At 48.2% G+C, this 21,089-nt stretch overlaps 1 protein-coding gene across 2 annotated transcripts in view; it reads right to left on the bottom strand.

Annotated features, from left to right (window-relative positions):
- Nucleotides 1–21,089, bottom strand: part of CENPI (centromere protein I) — an 83,274-nt gene that overhangs the window by 25,789 nt on the left and 36,396 nt on the right. For both annotated transcript variants that reach the window (XM_077283430.1, XM_077283429.1), the window contains exons 10-11: nucleotides 17,112–17,258; nucleotides 10,114–10,234 (exon numbers count right to left, since the gene is read on the bottom strand). In XM_077283430.1, coding sequence (XP_077139545.1) covers nucleotides 10,114–10,234; nucleotides 17,112–17,258 — 268 coding nt within the window. The remainder of the gene's footprint in view (nucleotides 1–10,113; nucleotides 10,235–17,111; nucleotides 17,259–21,089) is intronic.

Here is a 21,089-nt window from a genome sequence, read left to right as displayed (position 1 = left end):
TAGTTCCCTGGATCAACGCCCTATCAAGGTATCTAGTGTGTATACCCTGTAACATTATACTTTTCCAGAAAGGTATCCAGTCCCCTCTTAAATTTAAGTAATGAATCACTCATTACAACATCATACGGCAGAGAGTTCCATAGTCTCACTGCTCTTACAGTAAAGAATCCGCGTCTGTTATTATGCTTAAACCTTCTTTCCTCCAGACGTAGAGGATGCCACCTTGTCCCTGTCACCGGTCTATGATCAAAAAGATCATCAGAAAGGTCTTTGTACTGTCCCCTCATATATTTATACATTAACATAAGATCACTCCTTAGCCTTCGTTTTTCCAAACTAAATAGCCCCAAGTGTAATAACCTATCTTGGTATTGCAGACCCCTCAGTCCTCTAATAACCTTGGTCGCTCTTCTCTGCACCCGCTCCAGTTCAGCTATGTCTTTCTTATACACCGGAGACCAGAACTGTGCACAGTATTCTAAGTGTGATTGAACTAGTGACTTGTATAGAGGTAAAATTACGTTCTCCTCATGAGCATCTATGCCTCTTTTAATGCATCCCATTATTTTATTTGCCTTTGTAGCAGCTGACTGACACTGGCCACTGAATAGGAGTTTGTCATCCACCCATACACCCAGGTCTTTTTCATTGACGGTTTTGCCCAGAGTTATAGAATTAAGCACATAGTTATACATCTTATTACTTCTACCCAAGTGCATGACCTTACATTTATCCCCATTAAAGCTCATTTGCCATTTATCAGCCCAAGCTTCTAGTTTACATAAATCATCCTGTAATATAAAATTGTCCTCCCCTGTATTGATTACCCTGCAGAGTTTAGTGTCATCTGCAAATACTGAAATTCTACTCTGAATGTCCCATACAAGGTCATTAATAAATATGTTAAAAAGAAGAAGGCCCAATACTGACCCCTGTGGTACCCCACTGCTAACCGCGACCCAGTCCGAGTGTGCTCCATTAATAACCACCCTTTATTTCCTATCCCTGAGCCAGCTCTCAATCCACTTACACATATTTTCCCCATCCCCATTATTCTCATTTTATGTAACAACCTTTTGTTTGGCACCGTATCAAAAGCTTTTGAAAAGTCCATATACACTACATCCACTGGACTCCCTTGGTCCAGTCCGGAACTTACCTCTTCATAGAAGCTGATCAAATTAGTCTGACATGAACGGTCCCTAGTAAACCTGTGCTGATACTGGGTCATGAGGTTATTCCTCTTCAGATACTCCAGTATAGCATCCCTTAGAAAACCCTCCAGGATTTTACCCACAGTAGAGGTTAAGCTTACTGGCCTATAATTACCGAGTTCAGTTTTTGTCCCCTTTTTGAATATTGGCACAACATTTGCTATACGCCAGTCCTGTGGTACAGACCCTGTTACTATGGAGTCTTTAAAGACGATCTCCACAAACCAAGATCTCCTGGACCAATCCGGGGCGATCAGAATGACCGGCACCCCTTCCGCCTTGATCTTTTTCAACAGCTTGGGAAGCAAGGGAAGGGGTGGAAACAGATAGGGGAGCACGAACTGTGACCAACAAATGGCCAGAGCGTCGACGCCCACTGCGAGAGGGTCGCGAGACCTGGAGACAAACCGATGAACCTTCCTGTTCATTCGGGACGCCGTGAGGTCCACGTCCGGAGTCCCCCATCGAAGACAAATCTGATGGAAGACCTCCTGATGCAAGGACCATTCCCCTGCTGCGAGGCCCTCGAGGCTGAGAAAGTCGGCGTCCCAATTGTCCACGCCGGGGCTATGCACCGCGGATATCACAGGAACCGTTGCCTCTGCCCAGAGGAGGATCTTGGATACCTCGGCCAAGGAGCTCTGAGTTCCCCCCTGATGGTTGACATATGCCACCGCCGTGGCATTGTCCGTCTGGATTCGGATAGGTAGACCCCTGAGAATCCTTTCCCAGTGACGAAGGGAGAGAAAGATGGCCCAAATCTAGAGGACGTTGATCGGCAGAGAAGACTCCTGCGCCGACCAACGACCCTGAACAGTCAGGTGGCGAAACACCGCACCCCAGCCGAGTAGGCTTGCGTCCGTCGTCACCACCTGCCAGTGAACTGTAAGGAAGGACCTGCCCTGGGAGATGAGAGGTGTCGTCAGCCACCAATTGAGTGACAGTTTGACCCGGGGAGAGAGTCGGATCGGACGATCCAGGGAGATGACAGACCTGTCCCACTGTGACAGGATGGCCTGCTGAAGAGGTCGTGAGTGAAATTGGGTGAAGGGAATCGCTTCTAATGTTGCTACCATCCTCCCCAGAACCTTCATGGCCGATCGGAAGGAAGGAAACCGAGGACCCTGGAGCAAGCGTACGTCCCGACGAAGAATGGATCTCTTGTCTTCGGGAAGGAAGACTTTAGTCTTGACGAGCATGCCCAGAATGATGAGGCGCTGGGAAGGAACAAGACAGGATTTCTTCCTGTTGACAAGCCACCCGAAACGGGCTAGAGTGTCGAGGAGGATGGACAGGCTCTCGTGGGCCTGAGAAAAGGACGGAGCCTTGATGAGGATGTCGTCGAGGTACGGAAAAAGTACCAGTCCCCTAACCCTCAAGATGGCTATCAGCGCCGCCATGATCTTCGTGAAAACCCTGGGAGCGGTTGCGAGACCGAACGGCAGGACGACGAACTGAAAATGGTCCTGGAGCACCGCAAAGCGCAGGAATCGGTGATGTCCCGGGAATATCGGGACATGGAGGTAGGCGTCCTGAATATCTATGGAACATAGAAATTCCTGGGCCTCCATGGAAGCAATTACTGAACGAAAGGATTCCATCCTGAAGTGTCTCAGACGAACTCTTGTTCAGCAATTTGAGATCCAGAATGGGACGAACCTTACCATCTTTTTTCGGCACCACAAAAAGATTTGAATAGAAACGGGTGAACCGTTCTTTTTCTGGGACGGGAACGATTACCCCGGCTTTGAGGAGAGAAGCGATGGCTGAGAAGAAACTCGGAACTAGAGCGGGGTCTCTTGGAGGCCGGGATTCGAAGAAACGATCCTGGGGTCGTGAAATGAACTCTATTTTGTATCCCGAGGATATAACTTCCCTGACCCATGCGTCCTCTACTGAGGAGATCCAGACGTCCCTGAAGAAGAGGAGACGGCCGCCCAGCCTGGGAAGTGGGCTGGGGTCTTGCCGTGAGTCATGCTGAGGGGGTTCTTCCAGTCATAGACCTGGCAGATCTAACCTGGGATTAGCGGGAACGCCAGGAAGGAGTGGGTCTAAAGGATACCGTCTTCTTCTCTTGATGTGTCTGTGGCCTCTGCTGCTGGGAAAAGGAGTTTGACGCCGTAAAACAACGAAAAGGCCGAAAGGACCGAAATTGCTGTCTAGGAGGAGGGCGACGAGGTTTAGCCTGGGGAAGAAGAGAACTTGTGCCCCCGGTAGCATCCTTAATGATTTGGTTCAGCTTAGAACCAAAGAGACGTGAACCTTGAAAAGGCAGGCTGGTAAGGGACTTTTTAAAAGACAAATCCGCCTGACAGGCCTTGAGCCAAACGGTTCGGCGAATGGCAACAGCATTGCTGGACGCCTGAGCCACACAAGTCACGGCGTCCAGGGAGGCGGAGACCAGGTATTCACCCGCATGAGAAATCTGGTTGGCAAGCTCCGCCAGCTGTCCGGGTGGAACCCTGTCCAGAATGCCCAGACGGAGTTGTTTGGCCCATTTGGATATGGATTTTGAAACCCAAGTGGAAGCAAAGGCCGGGCATAGAGTAGCTGCAGCAGCTTCAAAGGCTGACTTTGCAAAGGATTCTATGACTCTATCGTTAGAATCCTTTACAGATGCTCCGCCGGACAGCCTGGAGACTGGAGGGTCCACCGAGGGAGAAACAGTCCAATTGGCGGTAAGTTCTGGAGAAAAAGGATATAAAACGCCAAGGTGCTTTCCCCTCTGAAAACGTCTGGTCGGATTCTCTCTTTCTCTGGTCATGATCTCCTCGAATTTAGGATGAGGAGCGAAGAACTTGGAAGGTGGTTTAGACCGTCTAAACGAAACCGCCTGATCTGCGGGTTCCGTAGAGGAATCCTTGATGCCACAGGTCTGATTTATCGCTCCAATAAGGTTCTGAACCATATCCCTCATGCTAGCGATTTGGTTAGAATCCAGCTCCGAAATATCCATCAGAACGCCTCACCTGACTCAGGGGAGGAGGATCGAGGGGAAGCCGAGAAGGACCGTGTGGCGAGATGGAGCGAGAAGAGGACTCAGACCGGTGTTCCTGTCTGGACCTTTTGCGGCTTATATTGGAGGGCTCGGGGTAATTGATCCAGCACGGACACCAGAGTTTGAGACATCCGTGTTAGATCCGCTACCGATTGTGACAGAGTGAAAGCCGAGCCCGCGGTGGGTGTATCACTCAAGCGGAGAGGCCGGGGGATCAATCGGGTTGCTGCAGGCCTGACAGATTGGAGAGGACTAATCTGAGGGAAGTTTGCAGTTACACGACGAACATGCAAAGAATTTGACTAAGGCAGAAGAATTAGAGGAAGAAATAGGAGGACGAGAGCGGCCTCCCTTAGAGGTAGACATTTTGAAAGGTCCCTGAAGAAAATGCCAGAGGGTTAGGGGACAGGTCAGTCTGCAGTGCAGAGCTACTCATGGCTGAAACGGATTCCAGGTGAAGGAAGCTGTCCGGCCTGCGGGTGGACTTCCGGCGCTTTCCTCTCTTTAGGCAGGACGGCAATGTGAGCTCCTGCCGCAATCTAAGAAACCGCAGATGGTGACCGGTGAGAAGGACGCAAGAATGCGCGCTCTGGAGGGGGCGGAGCGGCGATGGTGGCGCCAAATAGCAGAGTAGTGGAGAGGGCGGAGTTGGTCGTGCGCCCAGGGACACTAAGATGGTGCCTGTGGGCGGAGACAGACTGTCGGGCGGGAGAAAGCAAGCCCGATGAAACCGGAAGTGGATGGAGAGGGCCTCTGCGCTGAAGAACGAGCGGTGCGGCCGGCGGGAAGATGGCGACCGCTGAGGAAAACAGCGCGGCTGCCTGCCAAGGCCGCCGCGCCATAGAGGAACGTGGCTGCCAGAGGAAGTAGGCAGCGGGGCTGCCTGTAGAGGCCGCCGGAGCAGGAGACAGAGTGACCACCAGCCGGCTGAATAAAACGGTAGTGCGGCTGAAAAAGTCGCCGCGCTGGAAGATAGAGCGGCCCCCCGAAACAAGGAGGGGAAGCGAGGCTGCCAGCAAGGCCGCTGCAGTGCAGCGACGACCCGCCGAACAAACAGGTCAAGGTGTAACTGCAGTCCTTAATAAAATAAAAAAGGCCTAGAGGGATCCCTCTCCTTTGATTTCCTAACTGGGACGGGTGGGGGAAATACTCACCTCAAAACTCCCACGCCGTCCGTTACTAACCTTAAACCGAGAAAGGTGTCAGACGTCCATGGAGCTGGTGATGGACGTCCTCGTCTCCTCCAACCGACAGGCTCTGGTGGGTGAGTGGGTGGGGGACGGAGCTATGACAGAACTTCTAAGCACGCTTGTGTGCTAGGATATTGGTCCTGCTGTCGGATCTATGAGGATAAGGGGTGGCAGTACACGCTGTACTCATAGTCCGTATTGTGGGATTACAGGTGTGACTGTTCACCCTGTATCCCTCCGGAAAGAAAACGACGCACATTGAGGTAGATAAGGGTCTAATGAAAGACCCGTGTCCACCTCCTACTGACACTAAGCTAAACTGAAGTGCATAATGCCAGTCGGTGGGGTGTACACTGCAGAGGAGGAGCTAACTTTTTTTTTTGCATAGTGTCAGCCTCCTAGTGGCAGCAGCATACACCCATGGTTCCTGTGTCCCCCAATGAGAGGCGATAGAGAAAATAAAATACGATATACCATTCAAAACAATTTTGCAAAAGAATTCGATTAAAGGGGCTGCCCAGCCTTATATTAACAACTTATCGCTAAAGGGGTATTCTCAGGTTTGAAAGTTATGCTGTGTCACTGGTAGAGAAGATAATGTTCCAATATTTTGGCCTCTGGCTGCTGTGATCCCCACCAGTCCCGAGAATTGGGGTTCTGAAGAGCCCCTGAGTGAATGGAGTGGTGGTGGATCATGCACATTCACAAAAATGAACAGAGCCTGTGATCGCCCTCTACTCTATTCACAGGGTGCGCTTCAGATCCCCGGTTCTCGGAATCAGTGGGGTCTCCAGCCGTCGGGTCATACTAATCGAGACGTTATCCCCTAACCAGAGATATTAGCTTGAAAAATTAAGAGTCACAGTTTCGGCCAGCCGCAGGGGCGTTAGCAGATATTCATCTCTGGTGGCATTTCATTTTTCCTTTGCATGACGCATGCCCTCAAGAAAGGTCTGACTCTGCTTTCTCTGTGTGAGGCATGTAATAACACAGCTCTGCTCTCCTCCCTGATTTCATCAGTGGCATTTACAGTGATTACAAGTGGGGGAGAGGAGTAGAACAGAACTGTGTGTGTCACTACAAATATCTCTGCATCTGCAGCTCTCATCCCACAGCGCTATCAGGGTGGTGTGAAGGGGGGGTAAAGCAGAGTTGTCACTACGAATAGCTCTGTATCTCTCATCTCACATCACTGTCAGTGTGGTGCAAGGGAGAGAAGAGCAGAGCTGTGTGTCACTACAAATAGTTCTGTATCTGCAGCTCTCATCTCGCATCACTGTCTGGGAGTAGAGCAGAGCTGTGTGTCACCACTAATACCTCTGCAGCTCTCATCTCACAGCGCTGTCAGTGTGGTGCAAGAGAGAGCAGAGCAGAGCTGTGTGTCACTACAAATAGTTCTGTATCTGCAGCTCTCATCTCACAGCGCTGTCAGTGTTGGGGTAGAACAGAGCTGTGTGTCACCACAAATACCTCTGCAGCTCTCATCTCACAGCGCTGTCAGTGTACAGGCGAGGGGGAGTAGAGCTGAGCTGTTTTTCACTACAAATACCTTTTGTTTCTGCAGCTCTCATCTCACAGCACTGTCAGTTTGGGGAGAGGGGGAGTAGAGCAGTGTGTCACTACAAATACTTCTGCATCTCTCATCTCACAGCGCTGTCAGTGTGAGGTGAGGGGGTAGATCAGAGAGGTGTGTCACTACAAATATCCACATCTGCAGCTGTCATCTTACAGCACTGTCAGTGTGGGGAGTAGAGCAGAGATGTGTGTGTCACTACAAATATCACTGAATCTGCAGCTCTCATCTCAAAGCTCTGTCAGTGTGGAGGTGAGGGAAAGTACAGCAAAACTATTGTGAGACTTGTTGCTGATGCAGACGCATTTGTACTCACACACAGCTCTGCTCTATGCCCTTACATAGCTTGTAATTAGAGTCTAGGTCAGATCAGTGAATAAAGCGGAGCTGTCTGTCATTACATGTCTCACACAGAGAAAGCCAGATCTGACCTTCTCCAGTGGCATTTTTTTTTAAACCTGCTCTCCACCGGCTTATGATTAAACAATGACATGCAGGGGAAAAAAGTCATCTCTGCTAACGCCCTTGGTGAAAATTATCTTATAAACTTTGCAAGCTAATCTGTACAATAGAGACGAGAAATTACAAAACAAAATGTACGTTTTAGTCAGCTCTGTAGCCATTATTCCATGCTGAAGCGTGTGAATGTTCCTCTATACTCCTATAATATATATAGGGTATGTATATGTGTATATATATATATATATATATATATATATATATATATATATATATATATATATATATATATATATATATACACACACACACACACACACACACATATATATATATATATATATATATATATATATATATATATATATATATATATATATATATATATATATATATATATATATATATATACAGTGGGGCAAAAAAGTATTTAGTTATTCAGCAATAGTGCAAGTTCCACCACTTAAAAAGATGAGAGGCGTCTGTAATTTACATCATAGGTAGACCTCAACTATGGGAGACAAACTGAGAAAAAAAAATCCAGAAAATCACATTGTCTGTTTTTTTATCATTTTATTTGCATATTATGGTGGAAAATAAGTATTTGGTCAGAAACAAAATTTCATCTCAATACTTTGTAATATATCCTTTGTTGGCAATGACAGAGGTCAAACGTTTTCTGTAAGTCTTCACAAGGTTGCCACACACTGTTGTTGGTATGTTGGCCCATTCCTCCATGCAGATCTCCTCTAGAGCAGTGATGTTTTTGGCTTTTCGCTTGGCAACACGGACTTTCAACTCCCTCCAAAGGTTTTCTATAGGGTTGAGATCTGGAGACTGGCTAGGCCACTCCAGGACCTTGAAATGCTTCTTACGAAGCCACTCCTTCGTTGCCCTGGCGGTGTGCTTTGGATCATTGTCATGTTGAAAGACCCAGCCACGTTTCATCTTCAATGCCCTTGCTGATGGAAGGAGGTTTGCACTCAAAATCTCACGATACATGGCCCCATTTTTTCTTTCATGTACCCGGATCAGTCGTCCTGGCCCCTTTGCAGAGAAACAGCCCCAAAGCATGATGTTTCCACCACCATGCTTTACAGTAGGTATGGTGTTTGATGGATGCAACTCAGTATTCTTTTTCCTCCAAACACGAAAAGTTGTGTTTCTACCAAACAGTTCCAGTTTGGTTTCATCAGACCATAGGACAGTCTCCCAAAACTCCTCTGGATCATCCAAATGCTCTCTAGCAAACTTCAGACGGGCCCGGACATGTACTGGCTTAAGCAGTGGGACACGTCTGGCACTGCAGGATCTGAGTCCATGGTGGCGTAGTGTGTTACTTATGGTAGGCCTTGTTACATTGGTCCCAGCTCTCTGCAGTTCATTCACTAGGTCCCCCCGCGTGGTTCTGGGATTTTTGCTCACCGTTCTTGTGATCATTCTGACCCCACGGGGTGGGATTTTGCGTGGAGCCCCAGATCGAGGGAGATTATCAGTGGTCTTGAATGTCTTCCATTTTCTAATTATTGCTCCCACTGTTGATTTCTTCACTCCAAGCTGGTTGGCTATTGCAGATTCAGTCTTCCCAGCCTGGTGCAGGGCTACAATTTTGTTTCTGGTGTCCTTTGACAGCTCTTTGGTCTTCACCATAGTGGAGTTTGGAGTCAGACTGTTTGAGGGTGTGCACAGGTGTCTTTTTATACTGATAACAAGTTTAAACAGGTGCCATTACTACAGGTAATGAGTGGAGGAAAGAGGAGACTCTTAAAGAAGAAGTTACAGGTCTGTGAGAGCCAGAAATCTTGATTGTTTGTTTTTGACCAAATACTTATTTTCCACCATAATATGCAAATAAAATGATAAAAAAACAGACAATGTGATTTTCTGGATTTTTTTTTCTCAGTTTGTCTCCCATAGTTGAGGTCTACCTATGATGTAAATTACAGACGCCTCTCATCTTTTTAAGTGGTGGAACTTGCACTATTGCTGACTGACTAAATACTTTTTTGCCCCACTGTGTGTGTATGTATATATATATATATATATATATATATATATATATATATATATATAGTCCTCTATGCTCCTATAATATATATAGGGTACATATAAGGTCCTCTATACTCCTATTATATTTATAGTGTATATATAAGGTCCTCTATACTCCTGTTATATATATATATAGGGTATATATAAAGTCCTCTATACTCCTATAATATTTATAGGGTATATATAAGGTCCTCTATACTCCTGTAATATATATATAGGGTATATATAAAGTCCTCTATACTCCTATAATATTTATAGGGTATATATAAGGTCCTCTATACTCCTATAATATATAGGGTGCATACAAGGTCCTCCATATTCCTATAATATATATAGGGTATATGTAGGGTGTATATATATATATATATATATATATATATATATATATATATGTATATATATATATATATATATATATATATATATATATATACACACATACACATATATATATATTTTCCTATACAACAGACACACACCTCGTCACCCGCTTCCTTATAGATTGTGAGCTCTTGGGAGCTTTAAACACCGTATATGTTTATTACTGTGATTACTCTGATTTTCTGTATTCATGAAGCCTCTAAATTGTAGCAGTATATAATTATAATAATATATCAGTGCTTGCAGTACCTTCATGGAGGGTAAATGCCAACCAGTAATTCAATCGCAGCAAAGAGTCATCCTGATTGACACAGGAGATGAAATTCAATAGTAAGGGACTGTGTATCACGCAGCCCATCTGTGCTGGAAGCTACAGGCAAAGCGATAAATTATATTCTGGTTATATAGAAAAGAACAATAAACAATAGTTATACCAATAAGAAACATCGACTGACTGGGAAATTGGTGGAATATGAAGAGCGCCATTACTTTTAGGTTGTAATGAAGCATTATAGGGTACGTGATCCTCTGGGACTTGACCGCTACTAATTGGGATTACCTTTGGTAACAGATTGTGGGGGCTGGGGATGTCCTAGTAATAATGTTTTGTGATACATCTGTGATAAGATATACATTTTTTTTAACTTTTAACCTATTGGGGTTTATACTGAACTTTTTAACACAGATTTAGTATAAGTTCTGTTTTATGGGATTTAATTGTGAATTTGACTGTAAGTTCAGAAATTATGCAAAATATGACCCTCCTCTTAAAGAAGTGCCTCATTTTTTGAACATCTGCCCCCTATTGAATAGAATAGGCGGTGGCAGAGAACAGCTGATTGGCGGGGGCGTCGGACGACCGATCAGACACTGAAGACCAATTCCATGGATAGGTCATCAATGATAAATTAGTGGACAACCTCCTTAGGTGTCTTAATATGGGATGCCTGTATAATGTTATGGGGGATGTCGCAGTGATGGAGAAGGACGAGAGCCGGAGTATACTAGCTAGCTGTATTTTTTCCCAAAAGAGGAAAGAGGCCTGCAGAACTAAAAAATATGTAACAGATCGGCCTCCTCTTTGCCATATCTCCAACACATGGGACTGGCTTCTAGGAAAAACAGTTGGGATTCTATACCACCGGGAAACACAGGAATCACGAGAGCAAGCGGATGATTTATGTCTTACGATGAAGCTACACCTCCAGAGAGCCTTCGACAGAGACCCAAATCGCCCTCCCAATGGGTTTGGATATTGGTATTAGATTGGTTTGGAGGTACAATCATCATAGAGACAGACTGTTTGTGCTTCAGGGCGGCCTGTGGTCAGGTCTCTCCGGCTTAGAGCAGGAAGATAAGACTCTGCCCACAGGCTGCCCCGGAGCACGGGCATCTCATTAATAGAAAACTTCTAACACTGATCACACAAGAACCACAAGACGGATTTCTTCACCTCTGGTATCATATTAATAAGTGTAACAGCGGTAACTGCCTGTACTTTACTTAGCAAAATCCTTCTGACAGGTTTGCTTTAAAATAAAAGAATAATAGAAAAATAATAATAATCTTGAACCAGGATAAGAAAATGCAAGAGGAGGAGGGTGGAGTAGGACGTGGATAAGGCAGGGCAAAAGATATGCAACACTGTTTTTGTGGTTCTTTTTTTTTTTTTTTTTTTTTTGGGGATGGGTATTCTGAAAAACAGCCTTGTTGGGGGGTACTCTGAAAACAAGCTCTGTGCGGGTACTCTTCAAAACTGCCTTTCTGAGGGTGCTCTGCAAAACAGCCTCGTTGGGAGTGCTCTGCAAAACAGCCTCATTGGGGGTACTCCGCAAAACAGCCTCGTTGGGGGGTACTCCGCAAAACAGCCTTGTTGGGGGGTACTCCACAAAACAGCCTCGTTGGGGGGTACTCCGCAAAACAGCCTCGTTGGGGGGTACTCCGCAAAACAACCTCGTTGGGGGGTACTCCGCAAAAGAGTCTCTCTTGTGGTACTAAGCAAAACAGTCTCGTTGGGGGTACTCTGCAAAACAGCCTCGTTGGGGGTACTCTGCATACAGGCAGTGTAATAATATGCTGACCTCTCTCTCTCTGTATACTGGCCGTGTAGTACTCTGAACTTTTCTGTGGTGCAAAGAATGCGGAGAGCATCAACTAGGGGATGCGGCCATGGTGCTGCTGTTGGTGGTATAGCTGCTGCAAGAAGAGGATGTGGAGCCTGCTACCCGTCCAAATGAAACACTTTGCGCTGTGCACGCAGGCGACAGGACGCTCTGTGTAATTTTGTAGGCTCGAGTACTGCTGGATGACTGGTGAGGCCAGAACAAGTAGAAGCGGTGTTAGATTGGATGCTGAGAGTGCCTCCAGTTCCTTCACTTTTTCTTCCACCCAGTCCCCTGCTTAAAGCGCAGATTTTGCACCTGTGACCCATGAGCATCTGCCTTCCACCTCACCCCCTTGCAAATCAGGCAGCAGTCTGAGCCCCAATAATGCAGAGGTCACTTCTGCTTTTTGATGTCTCCGCTGGCTGTGGTTCCGGACACCCACCTGGTCCTGTCCCACACGTGGAAGAGATTGAGAACACTGATGCCCAACCACTTGTTCTGTTGTAGGATGAGTACATGGGAGGGCAAGTGCACAGTCAGAGGACCACCGCAGCGCATCTCTGGTGATGATGACGAAACACTGGTGCCAACTGCTGGTGTTGGTGAGGTGGCAGCGGGGTTACTGCAGACAGTAAGCAGAAGACATGGGATTTCAAGTTCTGCTTGAACGTTCCATGCGTAGGAGATAATTGGACGTGTTGGGCCACAGGATTCTACAGGATGGGGGATACTCGGGAGACATCTTGCAGGCGACTGGATGGGGAATGTACGATTGTGGAGGAGAGAAGGAGGTTTTGGGAGGACCAGAGATTACGAGGTGGGAGATTAGTTCAGAGATATATGGGGGACACAGATTATGGACGGCTTTGTAGGTCAGTGTAAGTAGCTTGAAGTGGATACGTAGTGGAATTGGGAGACAATGAAGGGATTAGCAGAGCGGAGAAGCAGAGGAGTAGCGATGACAGGAGTGGATTAGAAGGGCAGCAGAGTTAGGGTACTGTCACACAGTGGCACTTTTGTCGCTACGACGGTACGATCCGTGACGTTCCAGCGATATCCATACGATATCGCAGTGTCTGACACGCAGCAGCGATCAGGGACCCTGCTGAGAATCGTACGTCGTAGCAGATCGTTTGGAACTTTCTTTCGTCGCTGGATCTCCCGCTGTCATCGCTGGATCGTTGTGTGTGACAGCGATCCAGCGATGCGTTCGCTTGTAACCAGGGTAAACATCGGGTAACTAAGCGCAGGGCCGCGCTTAGTAACTCGATGTTTACCGTGGTTACCAGCGTAAAAGTAAAAAAAAACAAACCGTACATACTTACATTCCGGTGTCTGTCCCCCGGCGTTCTGCTTCTCTGCACTGTGAGCGCCGGCCGGCGGAAAGCGAGCACAGCGGTGACGTCTGACGTCACCGCTGTGCTTTCCGGCTCTGCTGCTTACACAGTGGAGAGAAGCAGAACGCCGGGGGACAGACACCGGAATGTAAGTATGTACGTTTTTTTTTTTTTTTACTTTTACGCTGGTAACCACGGTAAACATCGGGTTACTAAGCGCGGCCCTGCGCTTAGTAACCCGATGTTTACCCTGGTTACACGGGGCCTTCGGCATCGTTGGTCGCTGGAGAGCTGACTGTGTGACAGCTCCCCAGCGACCACACAACCACTTACCAACGATCACGGCCAGGTCGTATCGCTGGTCGTGATCGTTGGTAAATCGTATAGTGTGACAGTACCCTTACGGACAGACTGCAGAGGTGTGATGATAATATGGGGGATGATGAGGTTCTAGACCCCACATGGAGTGAAGGCCATCCGAGTGACGTGCAGCATATCTATTTGCCATCTACCTTCAACATAGTAAATGTTATTATTCTGGGCACTGGAGCGCCTTCCCAGGACACTGCAGGCCCGTCACGGACGTGACGGCCATTCCCCTGGATGTCCATTACAAAGTAGGATTCCTATACTCTTTCAAAGCCTTATACCAAGTGACAGGATTTACACTAGAGAGATTGCCCTCCTGCTCTCCTTTTTTGCCATTTGTGTACGCACCTCTGGAAACCAAGTAACCCCATGAATAAGACCCTGGTGGGTCGAAACGTTGGGTTTGGTCTCAATTTACTCATATTGCTCTTATTATCCTATGGCAACCTTTCTTGTTAGGACAATAAATTTGTTGAACACTTTTGCATCACATCAAGTCTGAGTGTGCGGTATTTTTTGGCATATGATGATCCGAGTGACGTGAGCAGTTAGGAGGAAGAGCTGATGGTCACGCTGCCCCAGCTGCACAGCAAAAGAGGGAGCAGGGTGCAAAAGCACAGCGTCCGGCCCCTAGCTAGTCCATCGGCTGCTACTGTTCACCACGCGAATGAACTGTGCACACCAAAGCTAGCTCAAAGGAGCTCCAAGGTGTGGTATTTCACGCTGTGTAGTCAGAGCCTGAAGCGAGGCATAAATGTTCTGAACCTAAGCACCACCTGCATGACAAGGCATCTGAAGCACAAGCTGCAGTGGAGTACACACCTGAAAAACCAGGAAAGATCTGAGCCTCCTCCTGCTCCCTCTTCTGCTGCAGTCTCAGCCCCTCCCTCCCGCTCCCGGCAACAGGACCACTTGGCTCCCCGCATAGGGAGGATGTGACAGCACCACCAACAGCAGTGTCACACAGCATCTCCACAATGTCCCATGGAAGCATTCAGCTGTCCAGTCCAAAAACACAGGAGAGAAAGAGAAGGTATCCCCCTACCCAACCATGTGCCCTGGTCCTGAGTGACATTTCTGAACTCCTGTCCTTTGAAATGCTGCCATTCCGGCTGATGGAGACGGACAGTTTTAATAAACTCATGTCAGTGTCTGTCCCACAGTACGTGGTTCCCAGCCACCGCTACATTCCCAGGATGTCAGACCTGCTGCAGAAGGTACAGGCCGTCTGTGCGTGCTTTGGGTGTTCTCACCCTGCTGCTCACCTGTCTGCGCTGCAGCGTCACTACTGCTTCCCGCTCATATGCTAAGTACCAGTAAGGTGGAACTCCACCTTATATATGCTGGAGAGAGTGTGGGGGCAGTAGCAGGCAATACTGGAGATTCAGCTGCAGCACGCACAGGTGAGTCGCTCTGCGGAACAACACCACCAATGACTGGGCCTCCATGCGGGACGTGTGTGGTGTGCTACTATGAACCCCGCAACCAATATGGCCAGTGTTGATGTCGCGATCATCAGCGTTACTATACCGCGTCTATCATTCCATAGAGGAGGAATAGGGACCAATCACACCATTATCAGGCCAGTCGTCCACGCTTGACTTGGAGGGTGGGTTCCTGTACCAACAGTGGCCAGGTACACAACTGACCAGCCAGGGGACAGTTTTGGAGGATGAGGAGGGACCGTGTTCACAGCAGGGTGGCACTCAAAGCAGCTCACAAGTGTAACTGGAGCATGGCTGGGGGGATACAGACGATACACCTCCCACCAAAGACAGCTTGTGGTTGTCTCTGGGCAGCCTGGCACACATGAGCTAATGCCTGCACAATGACTGCTGAGTTGCCCGGATTGTTACCAGAGCCGGTTACAGGGTGGCCACCAGACATTGGGGGCTCAGTGGAAGCACAAGGCAGAGGAAGAGGACGATGTCGTCAATGCAGCTGGGGCACTGGCACCACCTCAGAAGAGAGTGATAGCAAGGCCGAAATGTGGAAAACCTTTCTCAGCACATGACAACATCCAGCACCACCATGTGTTTAGCATGGCAGGGGTGTGATCACAGACAGATGCATCTGCCGGTCTACAGCCAACGTGGGGAACCTAACATTCTTTAAAACTAACCAGGTGTGGATCCCACAGGACTTGTCTGTACCTTTGGCCTAATAGAGAAGTATACCAGCCGCACCCAGCCATTGTTATACTGCACCACAGTTTGCCTCACCAAATTAAAAAAAAAAAAAAAAAAGGCTGTTTTGCAGAGTACCCCCACGGAGGCCGTTTTGCAGGGTTCCCCCACACAGGCTGCTTTGCAAAGTACACACACACACAGAGCCTGTTTTGCACAGTATCCTCACAGAGGCTGTTTTGCAGAGTACCCCCTCAGTGATGGGTGCAGAGTACCACCCAGAGACCGGTGCAGAGTGCCCCCACAGAGACGGGTGCAGAGTGCCCCCACAGAGACAGGTGTAGAGTACCCCCGAGGACATTTTGCAGAGTACCCCCACAGAGGCCATTTTTAAGCAGCACTTGTGATTCAGCCTTTATACTTCCCAGGTTATGTGGAATGCCAGTCAATCACAGCCATGCCAAAATTTGGCATGGCTGTGATGCCTCCAGAAGTGTCTACAGCCTTTACTTTAAAAACTTGTTGATTACCTGTGCTGCAGCCTTTCAACAAGCAGTATTTGGCATGTGAACCCGAATAGTAATCTGGACTTCCAGAAGTCTGTGTTCGGAGTTCAGCACCGGACACTAGGTAGCCAGAATGAACCCTGAACTTTACAGTTCGGATTCTGTCATCTCTAGCTGCGACCAAAAAACAGAATTTTGCCTTATCAATTTTTGTTTTCATTACAGTATGTATTATATGGGTTAATTTTATATCTGATTCATCAGAGTTTTACGAATTCGGTAATGTCAGCTGCATTTATTTTTTTTTTATATTTTATATTTTTAAACTGGGAGGAGGGGGCGATTCAAACTTTGATATTTTTAAAACTTTTTTTTTCTTTTTACTTCATATTGCAGTATTCAACATATATCGTGTAAACCATGGTCTCCTATAAAGCACAGTCCATGGCTGGGCTTCCGAGAAGTACCAAGATGGCAGCAATGGGGGTCTTCAGCAGAAACCTGGCTGCCATGATAAAGCATTTGTAACCTGTAAACAAGGTGTGGGAAGGCTACGGGAGCTGGTGCACGTGCCAACCAGCCAGCAAGTCTTTTTTTATTTCTGCTGTCAGTGGCTCACAGAGGCATCTAAGTGGTTAACAGCAGCAATCGGAGCTAGCTCTGGTCGCTGCTGTGGCAGCCTGCCCCATACAGGACGACTCCGATGTACGTACAGGTACGGCCATAATATTGGAATAGAATGAGAAACTGGAAAAACCTGTTGGCATGGCGAATGCTAGAAAAATACTTAGCAAAAGTAATCACCTCAAGTTGTAAGATGTTCTCAAGAAGTTGTGCAAAAGTCTGCATTTTCTCAAAAGGGTAAGTTGTATTACGGGCTGCCAAAGTATTGTCATCGCTGCTCCAAACAGTCCTGCTCCTCACAGGCACGTATGTACTAATGTTCCACTTCTGTGAAGAAAAAAATAAAAATGTATTACTAACATAAACCTCAGTAATGTAATACAAATTGACTTTTTTTAAAAAAAAAACACCTAGTGCGAAAAAAAAAAATTAGCCTGTGTGGCCTAAACATGCTTGAAAATTGTTTCCTTTTATTTTTGCAGATCAGATTCAGCGCTGGGGTCCTGGGTTCAAATCCCACCAAGGACAAGATCTGCAAAGAGTTTATAGCGGTTTCCTCCGGGTTCTCTGGTTTCCTCCCTCACTCCAAACACATACTGATAGGGGATGTAGATTGTGAGCCCCAATGGGGGACAGTGATGAAGTCTGCAGAACTGCGGAATATGATGGCGCTACATAAGCAATGCATAAAAAATAATACGCAGATTAGTATCATAGATCAGGTCCCCACAGAGTGACCGGGGTCATCGGCGTCCCCAGAGTGACCGGGGTCACCGACTTCCCCACAGAGTGACCGGGGTCACCGGCGTCCCCACAGAGTAACCGGGGTCACCGGCGTCCCCACAGAGTGACCGGGGTCACCGGTGTCCCCACAGAGTGACCGGGGTCACCGACTTCCCCACAGAGTGACCGGGGTCACCGGCGTCCCCACAGAGTGACCGGGGTCACCGGCGTAACCACAAAGTGACCGGGGTCACCGGCGCCCCCACAGACTGACCTGGGTCACAGGTATCTCTCCAGAGACTGATCAGGGTCACCGGCGTCCCCACAGACTGACCTGGGTCACAGGTATCCCCAAAGACTGATCAGGGTCACCGGCGTCCCCACAGACTGATCAGGGTCACCGACGTCCCCACAGACTGACCTGGGTCACAGGTATCCCCAAAGACTGATCAGGGTCACCGGCGTCCCCACAGACTGATCAGGGTCACCGACGTCCCCACAGACTGACCTGGGTCACAGGTATCCCCAGAGACTGATCAAGGTCACCGGCGTCCCCACAGACTGACCTGGGTCACAGGTATCCCCAAAGACTGATCAGGGTCACCGGCGTCCCCACAGACTGATCAGGGTCACCGACGTCCCCACAGACTGACCTGGGTCACAGGTATCCCCAAAGACTGATCAGGGTCACCGGCGTCCCCACAGACTGATCAGGGTCACCGACGTCCCCACAGACTGACCTGGGTCACAGGTATCCCCAGAGACTGATCAAGGTCACCGGCGTCCCCACAGACTGACCTGGGTCACAGGTGTCCCCAGAGACTGATCAGGGTCACCGGCGTCCCCACAGACTGATCAGGGTCACCGGCGTCCCCACAGACTGATCAGGGTCACCGGCGTCCCCACAGACTGATCAAGGTCACCGGCGTCCCCACAGACTGACCTGGGTCACAGGTATCCCCAGAGACTGATCAGGGTCACCGGCGTCCCCACAGACTGATCAGGGTCACCGACGTCCCCACAGACTGACCTGGGTCACAGGTATCCCCAGAGACTGATCAGGGTCACCGGCGTCCCCACGGACTGATCAGGGTCACCGGCGTCCCCACAGACTGATCAGGGTCACCGGCGTCCCCACAGACTGATCAGGGTCACCGGCGTCCCCACAGACTGATCAAGGTCACCGGCGTCCCCACAGACTGACCTGGGTCACAGGTATCCCCAGAGACTGATCAGGGTCACCGGCGTCCCCACAGACTGACCTGGGTCACAGGTATCCCCAGAGACTGATCAGGGTCACCGGCATCCCACAGACTGATCAGGGTCACTGGCGTCCCCACAGACAGATCAGGGTCACCGGCGTCCCCACAGACTGACCAGTCACAGGCATTCCCACAGACTGACCAGTCACAGGCGTTGCCCATGATGACTGGTCGAATGACAGTCACGAGTTTAATCTGCTGTCACTGTTCTGCTAACTGGTGTCTGCGCAGTAAGGGCACAGCGTAATCATTTAATCAGCCATCAAGTAACTAACAGCAATGGGTGGATCTCTGATCCACCCGCGACTGTTAACCAGAAAAATGCTGCAGATAAAAAGCGTGTTATTGATCCCGCCCATTGGTAGCCCTGTCAAGAGTTTGCGTGGCTGAAGACGACTAGTGGCCGTCATTCATCGGAGATGGTGATTTTAGCTAGTGCCGAAGCCCTGTTTGTGTGGAACAGGCGAACAGACAATCGTAGCTTCAAGTCTCCTAAGAGGACTATTCAATACAGTTAAAAAAAAAAAACCACAAAAGATCAAAATCACCCCCTTTTTAGTCAATAAAAATAATACAATGAAAAAAAGACATTTGGTGTCGCCGCATTCAGAAATGTCTGATCTATAAAAATCTGATCGGTAAGTAGCGAAAAATATAAAAATGCCAGGATTATGGGTTTTTTGCCGTTGCAACATTGTAATAAGAGGAGATCAAAACATCGTATGTACCCTGAAATGGTATCAGTAAAAATGACCATTCAAGGCGCAAAAGAGAAACCTTCACCAGCCCAAGATCCTGCATAATTAAGCCTCTACCAGTCTCGGAATTGTTTTTTTTTTTTCACTACTTAAATAAAAAAGAAATAAATTATATATATTTGGTATCTGTGTACTCGTACTGACCCGGAGAATCGTATTGCCAGGTCAGTTTTACTATTCATTGGACATGGTAAATGAAAAAAAAAAAACCATTGTGGAATTGTACTTTTTTTTTGCAGTTTCACCGCATTTAGACGCCGGCAGCACACAGCTGATATTCCACATTTGTTTCAGGAGAAAACCTATGTTATATCCTCCTCCCACCTTCTAACGCTCTGTCTGCTACTCCTCATCGCTGGTGACCTATCTCCAAATCCTGGCCCTCCCCAACAGATCCCCACACTCATTTCTAACCCCCTACCACGATCCTCTGCACGTTTTCCCAACCATGATAACCTCATACCCATTCATCCAGCCCCCACTCCCCCGGTCCCCCTACCTGGAGCACTATGGAACGCACGCTCCCTCTGAAACAAACTGCTATTTATCCACGACCTCTTCATCACCAACAAACTCTCCTTCCTCGGCATCACTGAAACCTGGCTCACCCCCTCTGACTCGGCCTCTCCAGCTGCGCTCTCCTATGGCGGATTCCACCTCTCTCACACCCCTCGCCCCAGCAACAAACGAGGTGGAGGGGTTGGCTTGCTCCTGTCCGACACCTGCTCCTTTACTCCAATCCCACTACCACCCTCCGCTACTCTTCCCTCGTTTGAAGTGCACTCCCTCCCCTTGTCTGACCACAACCTACTGACATTCTCTTCCCTCTCCTAGTGTGCAACCCCCACTCCACAAACTCACTCACCCTCGCAGAAATCTCAAACACCTCAACTTACAATCACTCTCTGATTCCTTTCTCCCTCTTACAGACATAGCCTCCCGTCATGACAGATGCTGCTGCCACTTTTTATAACACCACAATAACAGCAACACTCAATTCGGCCGCCCTGCTCACGCATAGCAAAAATCGTACACTCAACAGGCAGCCCTGGCTGACCAGCCTGACCAAAGAACTGAGACGGGCCTCCAGGGCCGCTGAGCGGAGATGGAAGAGATCCTGCTCTGCCGGGCACTTCATCGCATACAAGCAGTCCCTCGCCAGTTTCAAGTCCACGCTCACTGCCACAAAACAAACTTACTTCTCATCTCTCATATCTTCCCTGTCTCACAACCCTAAACACCTTTTCAACACTTTCAATTCTCTACTCCGTCCCCCTGCACTCCCTCCCTCCCCTCTCATTTCTGCTGAAGACTTTGCCTCTTTCTTTAAACAGAATATTGATGTGATCAGAAAAAGCTTTTGCCCACTGCGTCCATTGTCCCTCTTAGCTGCTCAAACCTGTTCATCCAAAACC

The sequence above is a fragment of the Ranitomeya variabilis genome, chromosome 2 (genome assembly GCF_051348905.1).
Source record: "Ranitomeya variabilis isolate aRanVar5 chromosome 2, aRanVar5.hap1, whole genome shotgun sequence".
Taxonomy (NCBI): domain Eukaryota; kingdom Metazoa; phylum Chordata; class Amphibia; order Anura; family Dendrobatidae; genus Ranitomeya; species Ranitomeya variabilis.
The sequence above is the reverse complement of the archived record's forward strand: the minus strand, read 5'-3'. Positions and strand labels throughout refer to the sequence as shown.